Raw genomic sequence first — 23,586 nt, forward strand, 5'->3', positions numbered from 1 at the left:
CAAATTCACCGTCCTCTCTATCTCACAAACCTTGAGATTCTCCTTGGCACTATCCTGGACTCCTCTCTCTCTCTTTTTCATCCTTCATATTCTGTCCGTCGACAAATCCTGTAGTTTCTTCCTATATAACATTTCCATTTCTTTCCTATATTAAATGTTTCCTTATGTGTAAAATGGAGGAAATAACGCCTGCCTTTCTTACCTCACGAGATTTTGGGAAGATAAAATGATATAAATAAGGGTAGGGCTTACCCGGTTACTTCTTGTACTTGCTCTTCTGGCGCCACAGGAAGCTGATTCCAGGCACTTATGCTTTTCCCACAGTCCAGTATCTAAAGGGTCCAAATTCGCTTTATTACAAAAATGAATTTCCAAATCACTGTATCCAAAACATGACGCTTTTCAAACTACACTTAAAGCACTTTTGGGTAAGCAGTGCGTACTGTTGTCCGGATTTCCCAGGGGCATTCTACTTAGTGTTTGTCCATCTGTATTCTTGCGAGATTCTGGAGAAAGGCCACGTCTGCTGATTCAGGAAAGCCTGGATTAACATTCCAGGGATATCGAGTTAATTGATTTTGTGGGAGCCTCTCACGGGAAGCAAGATTCCATTCCATTATATAATATGAGTTGTCACTGGTCTTTTGGTCACCTTTTCATTGCTGCATCCCATTCAGCCAAGTGCCAGCTGTCTATTTACGTCTATTTGCTGTCTCTTTCTTATGTTGTCTCTCGCTCTTTCCTTCTCCCTGGCCCCCTTCCCAACCCAGCCCCACAGCACTGATGTATATTTGTAATTTAATTTATTTGTATTGATGTCTGTTTATTTCTATTGATGTCTGTCTCCCCCCTCTAGACTGTGAGCTCTTTGTGGGAAGGGATTGTCTTGCAGGGATTGTCATTGTTTACTGTTGTATTACACCTTCCCAAGCCCTTAGTACAGTGCTCTGCACAGAGTAAGCGCTTAATAAATACGACTGCGTAGAGCACGGGCCTGTGAATCAGAAGGTCATGGGTTCTAATCCCGACTCCGCCACCTGTCCGCTGTGTGGCCTATTTGCTAGACAGTCCAAAGGGAATCCCTGAACCCCGATAGTGGGGAAGCTGTGTGGACCCAAGCCTGCCGCCTTAAGAGGAACTGGTCTTCCTTCATAGGCTTGCAAACGAATTGAAAAGATAGTTTGACACATCTGTCAATTTGACAATTTGCAGACAAGTTTGACAATTTGTAAAGCAAATAGGTAAGCGAAAAGATAGAGAAGCTACAAATTGAAATTGAAATGGAAAATTATTCCTGAAATAACTCTGTGCAGGAGCACAATGTACATACCTGTTTCTTAAGCCGAGAAACTGGATGGAAGCGAGAACGATAGCTTTCCGCGCAGCCGATCAATGCTTTGATTGTTGCGTTCTCCTGGTTTATAAAAAAAAAAAGTTAGTAATAGACAGAGATTTAACAAAATTTCTATAACTTTTAGATTATTCTGACTTTTTTTTATAAAAGCAACCGATCATCTGCAATCAATCAATCAGTGAGCATGTACTATGTGCAGAGCACTGGATTAAGCTCTGGAGAGCTCTGGGGAGAAGCCGGTCGGGGGAGTGCAATATTCATTCATTCATTCAATCCTATTTATTGAGCGCTTACTGTGTGCAGAGCACTCTACTAAGCGCTCGGGAAGTACAAATCGGCAACAGATAGAGACGGTCCCTACCCAACAACGGGCTCACGGTCTAGAAGGGGGAGACAGACCACAAAACCAAACAAGTAGACAGGTGACAGACACATTCCCTGCCCACAGACAGCTTACAGTCAAAAGAAAGAGATGTAAGTCCTGTGGGGCTGAGGGTAGGGTACAGATGCAAGGTTGTGGGCAACACAGAAGGCAGTGGGTAGGGACTGTCTCTATGTGTTGCCGACTTGTACTTCCCAAGCGCTTAGTACAGTGCTCTGCACACAGTAAGCGCTCAATAAATACGATTGATTGATAGTTGGAGAAAAGAGAGCTGAATCAGGGAAGGTTTTTGGACGAGATGTGACCTCGGTAAGGTTTTGAAGGTGAGGAGAGTGGTTGTTTGGTGCATATGCAGGGACAGCGAGTTACAGGCCAGAGGAGGGATGTGAGAAAGGGGTCAGCAGGGAGATAAACGAGATCGGGACACAGAGACCAAGTTGGCCACAGAAGAGCAAAGTGTGCAGGTTGGGCTGGAGTGGGAGATCAGCGACTGAATCTTGTTCTTCTGGTGTATGTTATGAGGGTCTAGAACAGTGCTCCAAACATAGTAGAAGCGGTGTCTGCTTTCATTTCCCTTTAGACTGTAGGCTCGTGGTGGGCAGGGAATGTGTCTGCTGTCATATTGTACTCCCCCAACCAGTTAGTATAGTGCTTTGGCCTGGAATGCCCTCCCTCCTCACGTCCACCAGGCTGGCTCTCTTCCTCCCTTCAAGGCCCTACTGAGAGCTCACCTCCTCCAGGAAGCCTTCCCAGACTGAGCCCCCTCCTTCCTCTTCCCCTCCTCCCCCCTCCATCCCCCCACCTTACCTCCTTCCCTTCCCCACAGCACCTGTATATATGTATATATGTTTGTACATATTTATTACTCTATTTATTTTACTTGTACATATCTATTCTATTTATTTTATTTTGTTAATATGTTTGGTTTTGTTCTGTCTCCCCCTTCTAGACTGTGAGCCCACTGTTAGGTAGGGACCGTCTCTATATGTTGCCAACCTGTACTTCCCAAGCGCTTAGTACAGTGCTCTGCACACAGTAAGCGCTCAATAAATACGACTGACTGATTGATTGATTGATTTGCACACAGTAAGTGCTCAATAAATATGATTAAATGAATGAACGAATATCAATATGTAATGTGAATGATGACGATTACACATTCTACTAAAGTGCAGATAGAGAAACCTGGTCTACAATTTCCAGGATTATTATCTGTGAAATCCTCCTTAAAGATGGAAGTTATGTTGGTCAATCACAAGCATCAGTAGAGTAGCTGTTTTAATGCTAGATTACAGACTCTCCGTGAGTTCTGCAATTTCCTATTGGTATGCTCCCAGAAGTCTCAAAATTCCTTAATTTTTCTGAAAAAATCTTCAGTTTCCAGTAATTTATTTACATCAGGTTTATCAATTCGATTTAAAACATCCTGGGTAATTACAGTAACTTGTGATTCAAGCCCTCTTGATTTAGCTGCTACGAAAAGTAATTAGCATGCGGAAATATCTCTACTGCTTTCCTCAATAAAAACTGAACCAAAAAAGTCAATGGCGCATTTGGCTATATCCTTTTTCATTTCACTTCCTCCCAGAAGCCTTCCTTGATTAATTTCCCAGCACCCTTAGCTATATCATCCCTTCAACCAATTTTATCATTTCTGAAGTATATGCCCTTCTCAGTACTTACATAGATATGTGTACTTATTTATTTTGACTGCTGTAGTTGTAAATATTTTAATGTTGGTCCCTCCTGTTAGACTATAAACACCTATAAAAGTACCTAGCACGCTGCACCACTCTAAGTGGTTGCTCAGTAAATATTACCACTAGTACTTTTATTGCCATGGTTATGTCAAGTTGTTCTACCATGTCTTTTTTTTAAAATGCTATTTGTTAAGCACTCACTGTGGACCAGGCACTGTATCAAGTGCTGGGGTAGATAACAGACAATCAGGTTGGATACAGGCAGTATCCAACATGGGGTTCAGAGTCTTAATCCCCATATATTATATATATCATAACATGGCAGTAATGTATATAGTACAAGGAATGCTTTCGGGAGTAGAATGATAAGGATTTAAATACAGAAGTGCCAAATTGTAATAAAATTGAGTAGGATATCAATCCAACCTTGGAATTGACTGAGTTTACTTTAAAGCCAATCTGAATCTCTTTCGGGTACTTGGAAGTCAACCCTAATGCACTTCTTTTCATGCTCTTTTATGAGACTACTATTCAATTTTAATCCTGCTTTGTCTTACAGTTGCTCTAACACCGTCCAGCTTAAATTGGCTTAAACACTCCCTTTCCCCTTCCTCTGAAGTACTTTGACCAACCTGAATAACTGAATGCAGCCCATTTTGATAGATAATGAATAATATTGTAAGCACAGATCACGGAAACATCTCTTTTCCTGAACTGAATGAGAAAAATAACTTGGAAAATTTTGTACATAGAAATCAAATTCAAAATCTCACTATTGTTACATATGTGCATTGCCATTTGATCACTGAACTATATTCACTGGGCTTTCATCACTGTTTTAAAATATATTTATAGAGTATCAGTCAACTGGGGGGATTTGAGGAACTATGGGAAACTGTACTTCTTTTGATCGTATTTATTGAGCACTTGTGTGCAGAGCACTGTACTAAGTGCTTGGGAGAGTACAAAATAATAATACACAGTGCTCTTTCACTTAGCACTTGATTTTCACAGAACTAATTAAGTTTGCTAACCAGTTAGATTGCTCAGGGAAACCTCCTCACCATGAAGAGCCCGTTAGGTTTACTTTTAAGGTTGGAAGGTGACTGTGGGTTAGAAATCTTCAAAGAACAGTCCTGGCCTTTCCGAATGCCCCTATAGAACTGCAACTGGAGAATCAAGTTCAATGTGTGCTGTGAATAAAGCTTTACCTTAAAAACGGACAGAACCTCTTCTCCAGCAAATCTGAGCAAAAGTACAATGGAAAACGCAAGTATCTGGTGGGCTATTTCTTTTGGAAACTTCTGTAAATTGAACTCCCCATGACTCAAATGATCTCTTACACGCGGCCCCTCTTGATGGTTCAAGAAGTCCCACAGAAATTCCTGAGGGGGGAAAAAATAGGGCAGATAACCTCACACACACACAATAAGACGGAGAATTTTTGTTAATTTCAATGGCCTACAAGCCCATTACCCCTCTCAGGGTCGCACCTGGAGAGGTTCCAGTACTCTACCGGTCTTGACTACGGGAGGGAGAGTCAAGCAGAGGCCTCCCCATCCCGTTCCTAGCTTATGGAAGGCAATCTGCTGCAAGTCAAAACTCCCCTGTGCTGGGCAGCAGGGCCATGGGAGAGAGTCGAGGGCAGAGGCTCCAGTTTATTGGGCGGAAGGCGGCAACGGTAAACCACTTCCAGATTTTTACCAAGAAAACTCTATGGATACACTCCCAGAATAATTGCAGGCGGAGTTGGGGGGTTCATGGCATCGCTATGGATTGGACACGACTCAACGGCATAATACAATAATAACAATAATGGCATTTGTTAAGCGCCTACTATGTGCGAAGCACTGTTCTAAGCGCTGGGGTGGATACAAGGTGATCAGGTTGTCCCCCGGGGGGCTCACGGTCTTAATCCCCATTTTTCAGATGAGGTCACTGAGGCCCAGAGTCGTTAAGTGACTTGCCCCAAGTCACACAGCTGACAAGCAGCGAAGCCAGGCTTAGAACCCATGACCTCCGACTCCCAAGCCTGGGCCCTTTCCACTGAGCCACGCTGCTTCTATAAGACAAGACAAGGCCATTTTTTTTTATAAAATGTATAAGCCAAGAAATAAATTTGCAGTTCAGTGTCTCGTTTTCTGCCGTCAAGGCGTTTCTGACCCTTAGCGACACCACGGACACATCTCTCCCAGAGTGCCCCGCTTTCCACCTGCACTCGTTCTGATACTGTAGCCATAAACATTTCTTGGTAAAAATATGGAAGTGGTTTACCACTGCCGCCTCCTGCGCGGTAAACTTGAGCCTCCGCCTTCGACTCTCTCCCATGCCGCTGCTGCCCAGATTGGATGAGTTTTGACTTGTAACAATCAATCAATCAATCAATCGTATTTATTGAGCGCTTACTATATGCAGAGCACTGTACTAAGCGCTTGGGAAGTACAAATTGGCAACACATAGAGACAGTCCCTACCCAACAGTGGGCTCACAGTCTAAAAGGGGGAGACAGAGAACAGAACCAAACATACCAACAAAATAAAATAAGTAGGATAGAAATGTACAAGTAAAATAAATAAATAAATAGAGTAATAAATATGTACAACCATATATACATATATACAGGTGCTGTGGGGAAGGGAAGGAGGTAAGATGGGGGGATGGAGAGGGGGACGAGGGGGAGAGGAAGGAAGGGGCTCAGTCTGGGAAGGCCTCCTGGAGGAGGTGAGGTAACAGATTGCCTTCCACTCGCTAGCCACTGCCCAAGCCAGGAATGCAATGGTTAGGCCTCTTCTTGACTCTCCCTCCCGTAGCAGAGACTGGTAGAGGACTGGAAACTCTCCAGGTGTGACCTTCAGAGGGATTGCGGTTCAATACAGAGCACTTATTTCAAGCTCTTTTTAAATGCCAACCCATTCACCCCGCCTACGAACTTTTGTTGGTTCCACAATTACATGGCAAAATTTGCTTCCGGATGAAGAAAGTTTGGTGTGTGGTTCATCATCAGTGGGGTTTACTGAGCGCTTACTGTGCGCAGAACACCGTACTAAGCGCATCGAGAGTGTAGTACGGCAGGGTTGGAAGTCTCATTCCCCGCCCACAGTGAGCTGCCAGTTTAGATTCCCAGCTCGAGAAGAGATAGAAGGAGGGTGCCAGTGATCCTTTCTCAAATTTCCTCACCAAGGAAAAGATAATGGGAGGTTGAATGTTTTTTTACAGACCTGTTCTGCCTCTACCCCCAAGAGCCCAAACTCCAGACTTTGGGTCAACATTATCAAGGACTCTAACCCTATTCTCCACTCTCCCAACCAGGTTTGAACCTGCACAGGGACAGTTCCAGGTCAGAGTCCCTTCAATGAAGGTACGTCATCACACCTATGTACTAGAGCAACATGAGATGGATTACTACAAGCTAAATCAAGTGTTTGCATTTTAGATCTAGTTGTTTGAGGTAAATAACTCTAGCATACCTTGATTCAACTTGCTCCTTTCACCTAAATAACGTCTAAGAGTACTACAGCACAGATCCCCTTCGAGAAATCTTTTGCCCTGGCTGAACACAAGTAGGCATTTAAGAACTAAATAACTTTCTGAGATCTGCTCCAAAAGCCGACGTTAAATATGAAAAATCGAATGAAATACCATGGTGGGTTCTCCAAGGAAAAGCGGAAGTTGGTTGATCTGTTCATCTTCCAGCTGCCTTGCCAGTATCTAAAAAGCCAAAGGAATACATCCTGCGTTTCTTAAATTGGAAATTTGTTAGCATCTGGAGAATGTACCATTCTAAGTTATAAAAGCACTTTTCAACCAAGAAGGATAATTCTTTATTGTGAAAGGGAAATGGAAAGGGAGACACTATTGCAAATTTCAAGCCAGAAAGGTATTTATCAAAGCAACAGCCTATCTGAGGTTATACAGGGGATATTAAGAAAGCTCAGAAAAAGAAAAAAACGATTCAAGTTCGAATTTCATTTTTAGGAACCTACGCATTAATAATAACATTGCGGATATATTTTCTCTGGAATAAAACACGACGGCTACCAACCACAAGTCTTCCCTAAATACTTTAAATCCAGTAAGGACTAGCATCCCCTTTCTTTCTAGCCACTCTGGGAAGGAAGCCACGCCAGAATGGTGAAGCTTTAAGTGGGCAGAGCGACTGGGGCCCACAAAGCTGCAAACAGCTGCCCAGTCCCACGAGGGTGAAGAATAATTTATAGTAATGTCTGTATCCCCCCTAGACTGCAAGCTCACTGTGGGCAGGGAACTCTTCTATGCCGTACTCCTCCAAGAGCTTTGCACAGTGCTCTGCACATAATCAGTGCTCAATAAAGAGGATTGATTATGTTGGCCTTTAAAATCTGTGGGTGTCTGCAGCGGTTTATAACCAACGACTGTTGCTTTGATGTTGTTAACTTGTACAGTTGCATTTTTGAAGTGACTTTTAGGGGTGAAAGTGATTCCTTTCTCATAACAGTTTTCCCAGGCATTAGAGGTTGAAACGGGGGTGTCTGAGAAAAGGAATCTCAAAAGAGGATCATTATCCTTCTCCCCGGTACCTAGTCATCCAAAGACAGGAGGCATAAGTAACCAAAGGAATAAGAGTTTACTTTTCCTGCTATCAATCATATTTGAGAGCGTACTGTGTGCAGAGCACTGTGTTAAGCACCTGGGAGAGTACAGTGTAACAGAGTTGACAGACACATTCCCTGTCCACAACAAGCTACAGTCTTGAGGGGGAGACAGACATTCATATAAATAAATGAATAATAGATATGCACATAAGTGCTGTGGGGTTGAGGAAGGGGCGAATAAAGGGGGCAAATCCAAGTGCAAGGATGATGTGGGAGAAGAGGGTTTTGCCAGGGCCCTGCCCACAACGAGCTTCTAGTCAGAAGCCCTGAGCTCAGAGAGACTGCCCCCATTTTCACTGCAGCCTGGTTTCCTGCATGAAGGAGATGTGCTTTGTATTAAAAAAGATATATTTTGAAGGTTTTGAAGGTGGGGAGAGTGATTGTCTGTCGGCTACGAAGAAGGAGGGCATTCCAGGCCAGAGGCAAGTTGTATTCGAGAGGTCTGCGGAGAGACAGGTGAGCTCTAGGTACAGTGAGTAGGTTGGCATTAGAGGAGCGAAGCATAATAACAATAATAATTGTGGCATTTGTTAAGTGCTTACTCTAAGCCAGGCGCTGTACTAAGCGCTGGGGTGGATACAAGCAAATCGAGTTGGGCACAGTCCCTGTCCCACGTGAGGCTCACGGTCTCAATCCCCATTTTACAGATGAGGGAACCCGAGGCCCAGAGAAGTGAAGTGACTTCCCCAAGGTCACACAGCAGACAAGTGGCAGAGCCGGGGTTAGAACTCATGACCTCCTGACACTCAGGCCTGAGCTCTATCCACTACGCCATGCTGCTTCACCGGCTGGGTTGTAGTTCCCTTCCCCACAGCACCTGTATATATGTATATATGTTTGTACATATTTATTACTCTATTTATTTTACTTGTACATATCTATTCTATTTATTTTATTAATATGTTTGGTTTTGTTCTCTGTCTCCCCCTTCTAGACTGTGAGCCCACTGTTGGGTAGGGACCGTCTCTATATGTTGCCAACTTGGACTTCCCAAGTGCTTAGTACAGTGCTCTGCACATAGTAAGCGCTCAATAAATACGATTGATTGATTGATTGATTGATATAGAGTTGTTTCCCCCTTCCCCGGCTCCATCGCCATCACTGCCACCTTGCAGGGGGAACCAGGGCCGGAGAGTGGGTATACGCCCGCTGTGTCCCCGCTGGGAGTCATTCCGGGCTCGGAACAGGAACGCCTTGTGCTGCTAATGCCCTGCATCCTAAGCCTCGCGCCAACCCGTGTCCCGAAGCTCCTGCCCTGTGCAGGCGGCTGGGGCATCTTGCTGGTTCCTCGGGGATTTCTTCTGAGCTACAACCCCTCCAACCTGGCATCCACAGCCTGCCTTTGGCCCGGAAAGCCCTCCCTCTTCCTATGTGACAGACAATGACTCTCCCCCTCTTCAAAGCCTTACTGAAGGTCCATCTCCTCCAAGAGGCCTTCCCCGCCTAAGCCCTCTTTTTCTCTTCTCCCACTCCCTTCTGTGTCGCCCTGACTTGCTCCCTTTATTCATCACCACCCCCACAGCACTTCTGTCCATATCTGCAATTCATTTAAACTAATGTCGGTCTCCCCCTCTAGACTGTATATATGTATAGATGTTTGTACATATTTATTACTCTATTTCTTTATTTTACTTGTACATATCTATTCTATTCTATTTTATCAGTATGTTTGGTTTCGTTCTCTGTCTCCCCCTTTTAGACTGTGAGCCCACTGCTGGGTAGGGACTGTCTCCATATGTTACCAATTTGTACTTCCCAAGCGCTTAGTACAGTGCTCTGCACATAGTAAGCGCTCAATACGATTGATGATGATGATGATGACAGTAAGCTCACTGTGGACAGGGAATGTGTCCGTTATATTGTTATGCTGTACTCTCCCAAGCTCTTAGTACAGTGCTGTGCACACTGTAAGAGCTCAATAAATACGACTGACTGGCTTGTTTCCGAGCTTTTGCATTCCCCTCCTAGATTAGTGTAAAGTCTGGAACAGTGCAGAGCTCAGTAGCAGGAGCCAAGGCAGAGGGAAGATCGGCCCATCCAAAGAATTCATACTAAACTGCGAGGCAAGTACCTACTTTTTCCAGAACTACATTACCGACTCTTTCGACTTTCTTTAATCTCTGGAGGATTTTATTGTCCATTTATTCTGATTATTCTCTGTGTCTGTCCTGCCCCCACTGAAATCATGTGATGACAGCTGGCTCTTATGGACTCTCTTATAATTAACCTAGTGCTTCGCACAATACTCTATGCATATTAAGAGCTCAGTAACTCTCGTCCCCTCGTCCCCCTCTCCATCCCCCCATCTTACCTCCTTCCCTTCCCCACAGCACCTGTATATATGTTTGTACATATTTATTACTCTATTTATTTATCTTACTTGTACATATCTATTCTATTTATTTTATTAGTATGTTTGGTTTTGTTCTCTGTCTCCCCCTTTTAGACTGTGAGCCCACTGTTGGGTAGGGAGCGTCTCTATATGTTGCCAATTTGTACTTCCCAAGCGCTTAGTACAGTGCTCTGCACACAGTAAGCGCTCAATAGATACGATTGATGATGATGAGTAACTACCACAAATCATAATGACAGGAATTCATATTTATAATCGATACTGATAGGGTTGTCCCTTTGTGTTCCCAACCTCAGGTTAGGTAATAGGTTGCTGATCTTCCCAGAAAGGCTTTATCGAAAATTGAATTTTTAAAAACCCACTAAAAAAACCCGTCAGCAAAAGATGCTGCTGCCACTGAAAGGCAGCACTCTAGCCAACCGGCCACCATTTCTTGAAGAAGAACTTCCTTGTCAAAATAGGGTTGAAAGAAATCAAAGAAGAGGTGCCAGAAGAACGTAAAAACAGTAGTAGTAGTAGTAGTAGTAGTAGTAGTAGTAGTAGTAGTAGTAGTAGTGGTAGTAGTAGTAGTAGTAGTAGTTAGTAGTAGATCAGAGTTCAGTTTTTCAAGCACTTACTTTGTGCCAAGCTCTGTATTAAGCACTGGGGTAGTTTTAAGATAATCAGGTGAGATACAATCCCTATCCCACATGGGGGTCACAGTTTGAGGGGGAGAAAAAACAGGTATTGGAACCCCACTTTGCAGATGAGAATACTGAGGCACCAAGAAATCAAGTGGCCTGCCTTAAGGGCACCCAGCAGGTAAGTGGCAAGAGCCGTAATCAGAACTTACTCTCAAGCCCGTGCTCTTTTCGTTGGACCACGCTGCTTCTCATAAATTACATCATCAATTAAAGAAGCACGGGCCAAATTCTGATGAAGCCTACAGAACGAAAGGCTTTACACATTTCGATGTTCTGGCGGGGAGATGGTAAGCGTTGAGTAAATTTCAAAGCCATCCTGAATTGGGTTGAGGGGATGCAAGGAAAGGGGTGGTTCAGATAAGGGGAGGTAAGCACGGTAATATTAGGAAGGAATTTGGTTTTTGTTTTGTTTTTTGTATTTGCTAAAGGTAAGGCCCCCCCACTATTGCAACAATGCCCCTTGTTGCATTGGACTATGCTGCAGTGACGAACCCTGGAAAGGGGGAATCAGGGAGAATCCTAAATAAAGAGGACCTCTGGAAAGCCGTGATCCTGTTAGACAGTCCCTTTGGCAACTGTTATGCCCGCTGTAGGACACTAACAGCTGCCAAAAATAAAACTTCAATCTCAGTTTTCCTTTAACGCCTGGAGTTCGGTTGGAATTGAACTGCACCCTTAAACAAGCCGCATCAAGATCAAGTAAAATCCCAATATCAAAGTTGCCATTTCAAGAGATCTAAAAAGGCTTAATTACTTACTTCATCAAATGTGGTGTAGAGAGCTGAGTGCTTCGGAAAGAAAAAAATTAAAATTAAAAACAAGTGGTATTTTTCGGTCTTAATTCTAGTGTCTTCCAAGCGTACCCCAGGCTACGTTCACCCCCGCACTACATAAAATCCAGAAACATGTCACAAAGTAATTACTGATTTATCCCTGGGGTCTTTACTATGTCCAGATCCCAAAGTTGTGCCCAATCACGAGTAGAAAATCAATTATTTCCCTGGCTCGCCCTTCCCTGCTCTAAGCGGTTTTCTTTCCCCCTCCAGACTTGAAATAGCCCTTTCCTATGTCTCCCCAGCTGCCCCGTCTCCAGCAATATTTTTAAAACCTGTGTCCCAGTTCTCTATCAGTAAGCGCTCAATAAATACGATTGAGTGAATGACTCCCCACAGCACATATGTATCTATCTGTATATATCTGTAATTTATTGTTTTATCTACTTGTATTAATGTCTGTCACCCCCTCTAGACCGTGAGCTCGTTGTTGGGTAGGGACCGTCTCTCTATAATAATAATAATAATAATAATAATAATAATAGTAATGCTGGTATTTGTTAAGCGCTTACTATGTGCAAAGCACCATTCTAAGCACTGGGGAGCTTACAAGGTGACCAGGTTGTCCCACTGGGGGCTCCCAGTTTTCATCCCCATTTTCCAGATGAGGTAACTGAGGCCCAGAGAAGTGAAGTGACTTGCCCACAGTCACACAGCGGACAGTTGGCAGAACCGGGATTTGAACCCCTGACCTCTGACTCCAAAGCCCGGGCTCTTTCCATCTGAGCCACACTGCTTCTCATCTATATGTCAAATCTGTATGTTTCCAACTCGTACTTCCCAAGCGCTTAGTACAGTGCTCCGCACACAGTAAGCGCTCGATAAATACGATTGAATGAATGAATGAATGAATCATCATCATCAATCGTATTTATTAAGCGCTTACTATGTGCAGAGCACTGTACTAAGCGCTTGGGAAGTACAAATTGGCAACATATAGAGACAGTCCCTACCCAACAGTGGGCTCACAGTCTAAAAGGGGGAGACAGAGAACAAAACCAAACATACTAACAAAATAAAATAAATAGAATAGATATGGACAAGTAAAATAAATAAATAAATAGAGTAATAAATATGTACAAACATCTATACATATATACAGGTGCTGTGGGGAAGGGAAGGAGGTAAGATGGGGGGGATGGGGAGGGGGAATGAATGAATGAATGCCTCAAGCAAAGATAATATTACTGGGGTTCCAGCTGGGATCTTCACACTGAGAAGCAGCGTGGCTCAGTGGAAAAAGCCCGGGCTTTGGAGTCAGAGGTCATGGGTTCAAATCCCGGCTCCACCACTTGTCAGCTGTGTGACTTTGGGCAAGTCACTTAACTTCTCTGGGCCTCAGTTCCCTCATCTATAAAATGGGGATGAAGACTGTGAGCCCCACGTGGGACAACCTGATCACCCTGTAAATTCCCCAGCGCTTAGAACAGTGCTCTGCACATAGTAAGCGCTTAATAAATGCCATTATTATTATTATTATTATTATTATTAAAACATGTCCGGGTCCTGCTTTCTCCTTTCTTACTACTCAATGTCGGCTCCACCTACCTCCCACCCTGCGCTCACAACCCCAAACTCGCAGCAATCACTCCCCAAGGCCCCCCAACCTCCACTTAGGCACTTCTGCATCACCTAAAACTTGGCTACTTTTACACCCGAACTTTTATACCCTACTGCTTCTGCCTTCCCGCCATTTATTTTAGTGTCTGTTTTCCCGGCTAGACTGCAAACTTCTTGAGGGTTGGGATCGTCCCTACCACGTTCGCTGAGCCCTTACTGTGTGCAAAGCACCGTCATTTAAGCACTTGGGAAAGCAGAGTAGACACTTAGCTCTGCCCTCAAGCAGAGGGGGAGACAGACTTTAAAATAAATTACAGGTAGGAAGAAGCAGTAAGATACGTACAGAAGTACCATGGGGGCTGTGGGACTATGTGAGTAGCTCAGTTCTTAGGTGTTCAGATTCAAGTGCTTGGGGGACGCAGTAGGGAGAGAAAATAGAATGGGAAGATGAGAGACTTGTTGGGGAAGGCTTCCTGGAGGAGATGCTATTTTAATAGGGCTTTGAAGATAATCAATACTGTTTACTGAGGGCTTACTGTGTGTGCAGAGCACTGTATTAAGTGATTGGGAAAGAACAATACAACAAGACACATACAGAGAAGTGAAATACTTCCCCAAGGACACATAGCAGACAAGTGGCAGAGCATGGATTGGAACACAGGCCCTGTGACTCCCAAATAGGCACTCTGTCCCCTAGGCCAAGCAGAATATGCAGGTTAATAATAATAATAATATAATGATGGCATTTATTAAGCACTTACTATGTGCAGAGCACTGTTCTAAGTGCTGGGGAGGTTACGAGGTGATCAGGTTGTCCCAATGGTACTTGTTAAGCACTTACTATGTGCCAATTACTGGTCTAAGTGCTGGGGTAGACAAAAGTTAATCAGGTTGGACATTCCCTGTCCCACATGGGGCTCACAATCTCAATCCCCATTTTCCAGATGAGGGAACTGAGGCCCAGAGAAGTTAAGTGTCTTGCCCAGTCACACAGCTGACAATTGGCGGAGCCGGGATTTGAACCCATGACCTCTGACTCCAAAGCCCGGGCTCTTTCCACTGAGCCACGCTGCTTGAAAGGGAAGGAAGAGTCGAGGATTCTACCAAGGTTGCAGACCTGTGAGATGGAGAGGAAGGTGGATAATGGGAAAGTCGGGAGAAGGAGAGGGTTTGGGAGGAACAAATTCAGATGTTCTGAAAGCAGGTGAAAATGTGAGATGGAGGAGGAGGAGAGAGGCTGCGGCTGGAAAGGTGTAGATTTGGGAGTCATCCATGGAGAGATAATAGTAATAATAATAATAATAATAATAATAATGATGGTGTTTGTTAAGCACTTACTATGTGCCAAGCACTGTTCTAATTGAAGCTGTGGAAGTAGATGATCTCCCCAACAGAACCCCACAGTTAGGGAATGGGAGGCAGAGAAGAAGCCAGTGAAAGAGTCTGAGAAACAGCGGCCAGAGCAGTAGGAAGAGAACTAGGAGAGGACAGCGTCGGAGAAACCAGGTTTGATAGCATTTCCAGGAGAAGGGGTGAGAAGCCCAGGGCTGGGCATCAGAAAGACCTGGGTTTTAATCCCAACTCCGCCACATGTCTGCTGTGTGACCTTGGGCAAGTCACTTAACTTCTCTGGGCTTCAGTTACCTCATCTGCAAAATGGGGATTAAGACTGTGAGCCCCACGTGGGACAGGGAATGTCCAACCTGGTTAACTTTTGTCTACCCCGGCACTTAGACCAGTAATTGACACATAGTAAGTGCTTAACAAGTACCATTAAAATTACTATTATTATTACTACCCTTAATGTCAGAGGCTTCTGAAGGGTCAAAGAGGATAAAGATGGAGTAGAGGCCATTGGATTTGGCAGAGGGGAGATCACTGGTCACTTTAGAGAAGCAGCGTGGCTCAGTGGAAAGAGCGTGGGCTTGGGAGTCCGAGGCCATGGGTGCGAATTCTGCCTCGGCCACTTGTCAGCTGTGTCACCTTGGGCAAGCCACTTAACTTCTCTGTGCCTCAGTTACCTCATCTGGAAAATGGGGGTAAAGACTGTGAGCCCCACGTGGGACAACCTGATCACCTTGTATCCCCCCCAGCGCTTAGAACAATGCTTCACACGTAGTAAGCGCTTAACAGATACCATCATTATTATTATTATTTGGAGAGAGCAGTTACAGTGGAGTGGAAGGAACTGAGAAGGAGAAGTGGGTGCGAAAAACTGGTTTGAGGAGCTTGGACAGGAGTGAGAGCAGGGAGATGGGGCAATAGCTGGAGAGTGCAGTAGGATTGAGGGAGGGGTTTTATTAGGAGAGGAGATATTCAGGTGTGCCTGAAAGTGGAGGAGAAGAATCAATCAATCATATTTATTGAGCGCTTACTGTGTGCAAAGCACTGTACTAAGCGCTTGGGAAGTACAAGTTGGGTAGCTGAACATTGTGGTCACTGAGGGTGGAATAGTGCAGGGCAAGTGTGAAGGGATGGGGCTGCACATGCAGTTGGAGGGGTCAGATTTCAAAACGAGGCAGGAGATCTCCTCGGAGATGGCTAGGAAGGATGAGGGAGTAGATGGGGGGTGCGGGGGAGGGACTGAAAAATCACGTCTACTAACTCACTCTACTCTCCAAAGCGTTTAGTACAGTGCTCTGCCAGAGGAAGTTCTCAGTAAATAATACTGATTCATTAATAGGGAGGAACACAGAGGCGGCTTCCTGAGGGAGGGCCGAGAGGGAACCAGATGCAGCAGAGAGTCTGTCTGGGGCTGCAGAGAGTGGGTGGGGATAGGAGGACCCCCTTATCCATCCCTTGCAACCCCACAGCACTTATAATAATAATAATAATGGCATTTATTAAGCGCTTAGTATGTGCAAAGCACTGTTCTAAGTGCTGTACAGATGTGTACTTACATATCTGTAATTTATTTACATTAATGTCTGTCTCCCCCTGTAAACTGTAAGCTCATTGTCGTTTATTATTGAATAATATATGTCGTTTATTGTTGTATTGTACTCTCCCGCGTGCTCTGCACACAGTTAAGTGCTCAGTAAATACGACTGCATGAATGAAAGGATGGAGCTCCTGGAGGGCGTGGGATTTAGGGACAGCAGTTCGTCTCTAGACTGTGAGCTCACAGTCAGATATCCAGTGCTTAGAACAGTGCTTTGCACATAGTAAGCGCTTAATAAATGCCATCATTATTATTATACGAAGGGGTAGGAAATTTTAGGCTAGAGGCAGGATGTGGGCAAGGGTTCACTTGTTCTAATGTTATACTGTACTCTCCCAAGCGCTTAGTACAGTGTTTTCCACACAGTAATCACTCAATAAATTCAATTACTGCCATTATTATTACTACTACTAATAATAATAATTGAATTTATTGAGCAATTAAGACTACTAATACTACTACTACTACTACTAAGAATAATAATAATAACAGCCCAAGTGACCCCGGGGTGGAGAGGCTGGATCCTGAGTGCCCAGCTGCTGTGTGGGGCAAGAAGGCCAGGACTCCATAACAAAACAATCCTCCCATGCTGGACGCCCCGGAGCCATAATAGTATAGTATATTATAAGCATAGTATAGTATAGTATATTATAAGTATAGTATAGTATAGTATAATTCTGTGCATCCTGCAGCCTTCTATTATTGGGAGTATTGGACTCTGGTAAACACACCACCTTAAAAATACCTTGATCTTGGTCTTGAGACGAGAACTGTCCTTCTTAGCAAGAATGATGTCATTACATAAGAGATAAGTAAGCTCCACGTACGGGTATCTGTTACCTACGGAAACTCTAGACTACATGCAGAGTAGAGAGAAGGGAAATCTCCCCAGAAAAGAAAAAGGGGGATTCATGTCCCACTTAACAGGACCAAAGCCTGCCAAATACCTCATTCCAAATGCATGTCGATTCTACTGACGAAAGAGTAAGGCCATTCCTTACTCATGTGAGCTAAATTAATTTAAATGAACGTGGCAGAATTAGGATGGATTCATAAATCAAATTAAGACCGTTTACACAGTAAGAATGTTAAACAAAAAACCTTGATGATTTTTTGGGTTAAATTGGGAGGTTTAATCTATCTTAAAAATTACATGGGAGGCAGAAATTGGGTAGACCCTAAAAATGCAAATCTAATCAAAAATAAAACCAAGGTTCTTTGCTAGAAACTTCCCCTGATAAGTAGCTTGCTGGGTAACTGGCCGAATACTTTTTTAATAGAAAAGAAATATATACCTCCGCTGTTAGAAGTCTTTCTGCGCATTTGTTAACTGTGATAAAAACTTTTCTGAGTCCAGTTTCCAGCTGAGGGAGTAGCAACATCACACTTTCAGCATACCTGTGGAAATCGCAGAAATGAGAAAACTGAAAATGACGCTCATTCATTGGACAGGAAGTTAGAAAGATCCAAAGCACTTTATAAATACCAAGCAAAAGGTCCTCCTCTGCAGCTTTGGAGTATTCCACAATTATTTCTCTGGAGCTGCAGTGTGAAGAATCATCTCCCTTCACCCCTCCTAGATCTTCTAATGGAAACAAGCGTATGCCCAATTCTTCAAAGAAGAATTGAAAAGAGAGAGACGAGATCAAGGGACAGTGACTAGGTTGGCATTAGAGGGGTGAAGTGTGTAGGCTAGGTTGTAGTAGATAGAAAGGTAAAGTAATAATAATAATGATGATGGCATTTGCTAAGCGCTTACTATGTGCAAAGCACTGTTCTAAGCGCTGGGGGGATATGACGTGATCAGGTTGTCCCACGTGGGGCTCACAGTCAAGCCCCATTTTACAGATGAGGTAACGGAGGCTCAGAGAAGTTAAGTGACTTGCCCACGGTCACACAGCAGACATGGGATTTGAACCCAAGTAGGAAAGGGCAAGGCGATTGAGTGCTTTAAAGGCAATAGTAAGGAGTTTCTGTTTGATGTGGAGGTAGACAGGCAACCACTGGAGATTCTTGACGGGTGGGGTAACAAGGACTATATGGTTTTGTCCGCCCCTGACTGTGTCCAACCCCATTTGCCTGAATCCACCCAGCGCTTAGTACAGTGCCTGGTGCACAGTAAGCGCTTAAGAAATACCACCACAAAAATAATCCGGGCAGCAGGGCCAAGTACGGACTGAAAGGGGTTGTGTGGGAGAGAAGATGGGTGAGGAGGTTGTGGTCGGAGAGAGGGATTTCAGAGCTGCTGAGGGTAGCGACTGCAGCGTGACGAGAGATAATAATAATAATAATGATGGTATTTGTGAAGCACTTACTATGTGCCAAAGCACTGTTCTAAGCACTGTGACATTGAGTGTGTGTCCAAGTAGGGGAGTGGGTGAGAGGTGGGGTGAAGCTGGAGGCCAGTGGATGTGGGGAGTGATGGGAAGCGAGCAGCAGAAGAGTTGTCGGGAACACCCACATGGGGAATGAAGTCCCCAGGGGTCAGTGTAGGGATGGAAAAAGAGAAAAGGAATGTGAGAAAGGGATCAAAATAATGCAGGTTAAAAGGTGGGCGATCTCCGTGGAGGAACCGGACACATTTGCAGGGAGGGACTGTGGGGGAGAGAAGGGACAGGTTTCATCTATCCAGATCCAGAAATATGGATGGAAAACAAGGATCGTTCCAGACCTGATATTTGGACTACTTATAATAATAATAATGGCATTTATTAAGCGCTTACTATGTGCAAAGCACTGTTCTAAGCGCTGGGGAGGTCACAAAGTGATCAGGTTGTCCCACGGGGGGCTCACAGTCTTAATCCCCATTTTACAGATGAGGGAACTGAGGCACGGAGAAGTGAAGTGACTTGCCCAAAGTCACACAGCTGACTAGTGGAGGAGCTGGGAATACTTACCAAAACACACTTAATCATCTAATCCAGCTACTGACTCTGTGGTTCTCCAAGCCACTGAAGCATGACACATTCACAGATTGTCTTACATAGGTCAAAAAATGTAATGAAATGAGAAGCAGCGTTGCTTAGTGGATAGAGCATGGCCCTGGGAGTCAGAAAGTCATGGGTTCTAATCCTAGCTCTGCCACATGTCTGCTGTGTGACTTTGGGTAAGTCACTTCTCTTCTCTGGGCCTCAGTTACCTCATCTGTAAAATGGGGATTAAGAGTGTGAGCCCTATGTGGGACAGGGACTGTAACCATCCTGACTACACTGTATCTACCCCAGTGCTTAGAACAGTGCTTGGCACATAATAAGTGCTTAACAACCACCATTATTATTATAATTAATATTAATTCACACTCTGCTTTTCCCCCAAATCATAAACGAAATCCTGAATTTATCATTTAATTACCTTTGTAGTCTGAATTCTGTTATTGCAGCTTCCCAAAATGGCAACATAATTTTTAAGACGAAACCAGATTTCTTCAACAGTTCTTGGGCAACTGAGAGTGCTTCATGATTGATATCTGCAAAATCAATTAAGAAATTCTTAATTCACAGGCAAGCACTAAATCGGAATTTAAACGAAGATGTTTCTCACACTGTTGAGTCCTGCGCATATGTTGCCAATTTGTACTTCCCAAGCGCTCAGTACAGTGCTCTGCACATAGTAAGCGCTCAATAAATACGATTGATGATGATGATCTAGGGACATCTTGATCCAGGTAAACAAATACAACAGCTATCTACACTCTCACCTTTCCTATCAAAAAATCACTAGTCCATCTGTAGAACATCATTGCAATAAAATCGAATTTGGGAAGTAGAGCCAAATGCAAAAGGTTAATAGTTAAGGTTAATGAGGTTAAAATCTAATTTGGGAATTAGAGCTGACTGTAAAAGGTTAAAGGTTAAGGTTAAATGAGGTTAAAATCTACTTTGGGAATTATAGCCGACTGGAACAAGATTAAGTTAAGGATTGCAAAAAAAAATATTGAAGACAATTCTGATAAGCACAAGAATTGTTACTTCTTAGGTCCCAGAAGAATCTGACAATATGGACACTACAATCCTTCCTACCCTCTCCTCTCCCATCTTCAGAAAGGAAGGAGATGTTTTCTGAAACAAAATGATTTTGAGCACAGTCTGTAGGTGGGAGAGAAGTCCCGTTGCCTTCCCGTTAGGGCATCCAAGATCCCTGCTTCCGTCATGCTCTCTGCCTGTGGGATCATCGGGGATTTAAGCTAAATCATCGTGCCCCTTGACCTCTCTCTCCACCGAAAACCCCTGAGGTCAGCCCCTTCCATTATCCCGGGCTCCGGGCTGTCGGGGATTTAATCAATCAATCGTATTTATTGAGCACTTCCTATGCACAAAGCACTGTACTCAGCGCTTGGGAGAGTACAATACATCAGAGTTGGTGGACACATTCCCTGCCCACAAGGAGCTTACAGTCTAGAGGGGAAGACCAACCTTAATAGAAATAGATAAATTACGGATCTGTACGTAAATGCTGTGGGGCTGGGAGGGGATTTTAGGAGAATCAGCAGCCGCCTCTACAAATGTGAAAAGCCCCCAGAAGTCCCCTTTACCAATGGACTTGTTAGATTCTGAACTCCTGTGCTGGTGTTTTGCATTTATATTATTTCATCTTTCCTGCTCTTTCTGTCACCAAACTCTGCCCCACTCAATCAATCAATCAATCGTATTTATTGAGCGCTTACTGTGTGCAGAGCACTGTACTAAGCGCTTGGGAAGTACAACTTGGCAACATATAGAGGCAGTCCCTTCCCAACAGTGGGCTCACAGTCTAAAAGGGGGATTTTTCAACTGTGAGCCTCCGGAAGGCAACGGGACTGTGTCTAACGCTCACCTGTATATTTTTTCCCAGGACTTAATACAGTGCTTTGCACACAGTAAGTGCTTAATGAATACTATTACTAACAGCATTTATAACTGTTGTACTATCATAGTATTATATATGACATTATACTATTATATTATACTATGTTATTCTATACCGTAAACTGTAACATATATTATGATTATAGTGTGTTATGCTATTATAGTAATATATGACTATTATACTATTTATAATGCTAACAAAACTAATATGTTTTGTGAATGAGGGTACCCGAAAAAGATAAAGAAAGGGAAGCACCATTGCCCAGGGGATAAAGTAATAATAATAATGATGGCATTTGTTAAGTGCTTACTATGTGCAAAGCACTGTTCTAAGTACAGGCCTGGGACTCAGAGAACCTGTATTCTAATCCTGACCCTACCACTTTTTAAAAAAAATGGTATTTGTTAAGCGCTTACTATGTGCCAGGCATAGTATTAAGCATTAGGGTGGATGCAAGGAAATTATTCATTCTTTCATTCGATCATAATTATTGAGCGCTTACTGTGTGCAGAGCACTGTACTAAGCACTTGGAAAGTACAGTTCAGCAACAAAGAGAGACAATCCCTGCCCATAATGGGCTCACACTCTAGAAAGGGGGAGAAAGACCTCAAAACAAGTAAGTGGGTATCAATAGAATCAATAAAAATAAATAGAATTCTAGATATATATATCTAGATATATATATATATAAGTGCTTAATGAATACTATTACTAATAGCATTTATGACTGTTGTACTATCATAGTATTATATATGACATTATACTATTATATTATACTGTTATTCTATACCGTAATTAAACTGTAACATATATTATGATTATATAGTGTGTTATGCTATTATAGTAATATATGACCATTATACTATTTCTAATACTAATAAAACTATATTAGTTTTATATAAATATATATCTAGATATATAGATCTAGAATTCTATTTATTTATATACATCTAGAATTCTATTTATTTTAACTAGCTATACATTCATGTATATAAATAAATGATAAATAATATTATTTATAAATAAACATTTATAATTATTTATATTATTATAATTATTTCTACTATATAAATAATTGTTCATAAAAATAAATATAAATATTTATGTATATTTATCTCAAATTCTATATAGACATCAGAATTAGTAAACGGGCATTAATATAAATAAATAGAATTATAGATATGTACATATATACACAGGTGCTGTGGGGTGGGGAGAGGGGGTAGTGGACACAATCCATGTCTCACATGGGGCTCACCGTTCTAATCCCCATTTTTACAGATGATGCAACTGAGGAACAGAGAAGTTAAATGACTTGCCCAAGGTCACACTCCAGTGTCGGAGTCAGGCTTAGAACCAGGTCCTTCTGACCCTCAGGCCCATGCTCTATCCATTAGGCCATGCTGCTTTTTTTCTGCTGTGTGACCTTGGGCAAGTCACTTAACATCTTCACATCACTTAGCATTAAATTTAACATCTCTGTGTCTCAGTTACCTCACCTGCAAAATGGGGATTAACACTGCGAGCTCCATGAGGGACATGGACTGTGTCCAACCTGACAGTTTATATCTGCTCCGGTCTTAGAAGAGTGCCTGGCACAAAGTAAGCACTTAACAAAAAAAGATAGTAAACCCAAGTGTTGAGAGACACGGGTATAAAAGGAAACAAACTTTACACCAAGTCAATGGACCCTGTAGGTCTTCCTTAACAGACGGAAAAGCTTTGGTCATATTTCTATTTTCTGAATTTAAAAGCAGCCTAAAGGACTGCTTTTAAAGAGGGACTGTGTAACAAAATATTTGGTGCCGAATTATACTTTCCACGTGCTTTGTACCGTCCTCTGCACACGCTAAGTGCTCAATAAATACGACTGAATGAATGAAAATAGGAAATACTTACCAGGAAAAATCTCCAGTTCATTTAAGTTGGTAAAAGTTACAGAGGGTCGGTGGGTTAAAGTAAATTTTGTTTTTTGAAGGTAACTCTCTAATAGTTGTCCCAATCCTGCTGTCAACAATAGTAACATAGAACAATATCTAGGAAAAGATGCCAGTGAGTTTATTAGGAAATGAATATAAATGAGGCTAGAATGCTAGATTTTAAAAACTCAATACTTATAGAATAAGGAATTTCGACAATTTACCTGAACCAAGGGTTCATAAAGGGTTGACATGTACCTCAATTTAATTTACATTTTGCAAACAAAAATTGTTCACCCATCTCCTGAAGTAATTCACAGAATGATACCATCAAGTGAATTATACAACACATTGTTTTTAGGGCCACATGCCTTAAATTCTCGC

At 42.9% G+C, this 23,586-nt stretch overlaps 1 protein-coding gene across 1 annotated transcript in view; it reads right to left on the bottom strand.

Moving 5' to 3' along the window:
* Nucleotides 1-23,586, bottom strand: part of ERMARD (ER membrane associated RNA degradation) — a 57,019-nt gene that overhangs the window by 20,348 nt on the left and 13,085 nt on the right. Inside the window, exons 6-13 of the mRNA XM_038769516.1 lie at nt 23,183-23,319; nt 19,789-19,903; nt 17,733-17,835; nt 11,862-11,891; nt 7,076-7,144; nt 4,648-4,821; nt 1,331-1,414; nt 253-332 (exon numbers count right to left, since the gene is read on the bottom strand). Coding sequence (XP_038625444.1) covers nt 253-332; nt 1,331-1,414; nt 4,648-4,821; nt 7,076-7,144; nt 11,862-11,891; nt 17,733-17,835; nt 19,789-19,903; nt 23,183-23,319 — 792 coding nt within the window. The remainder of the gene's footprint in view (nt 1-252; nt 333-1,330; nt 1,415-4,647; nt 4,822-7,075; nt 7,145-11,861; nt 11,892-17,732; nt 17,836-19,788; nt 19,904-23,182; nt 23,320-23,586) is intronic.

The sequence above is a fragment of the Tachyglossus aculeatus genome, chromosome 2, assembly GCF_015852505.1.
Source record: "Tachyglossus aculeatus isolate mTacAcu1 chromosome 2, mTacAcu1.pri, whole genome shotgun sequence".
NCBI classification, from domain to species: domain Eukaryota; kingdom Metazoa; phylum Chordata; class Mammalia; order Monotremata; family Tachyglossidae; genus Tachyglossus; species Tachyglossus aculeatus.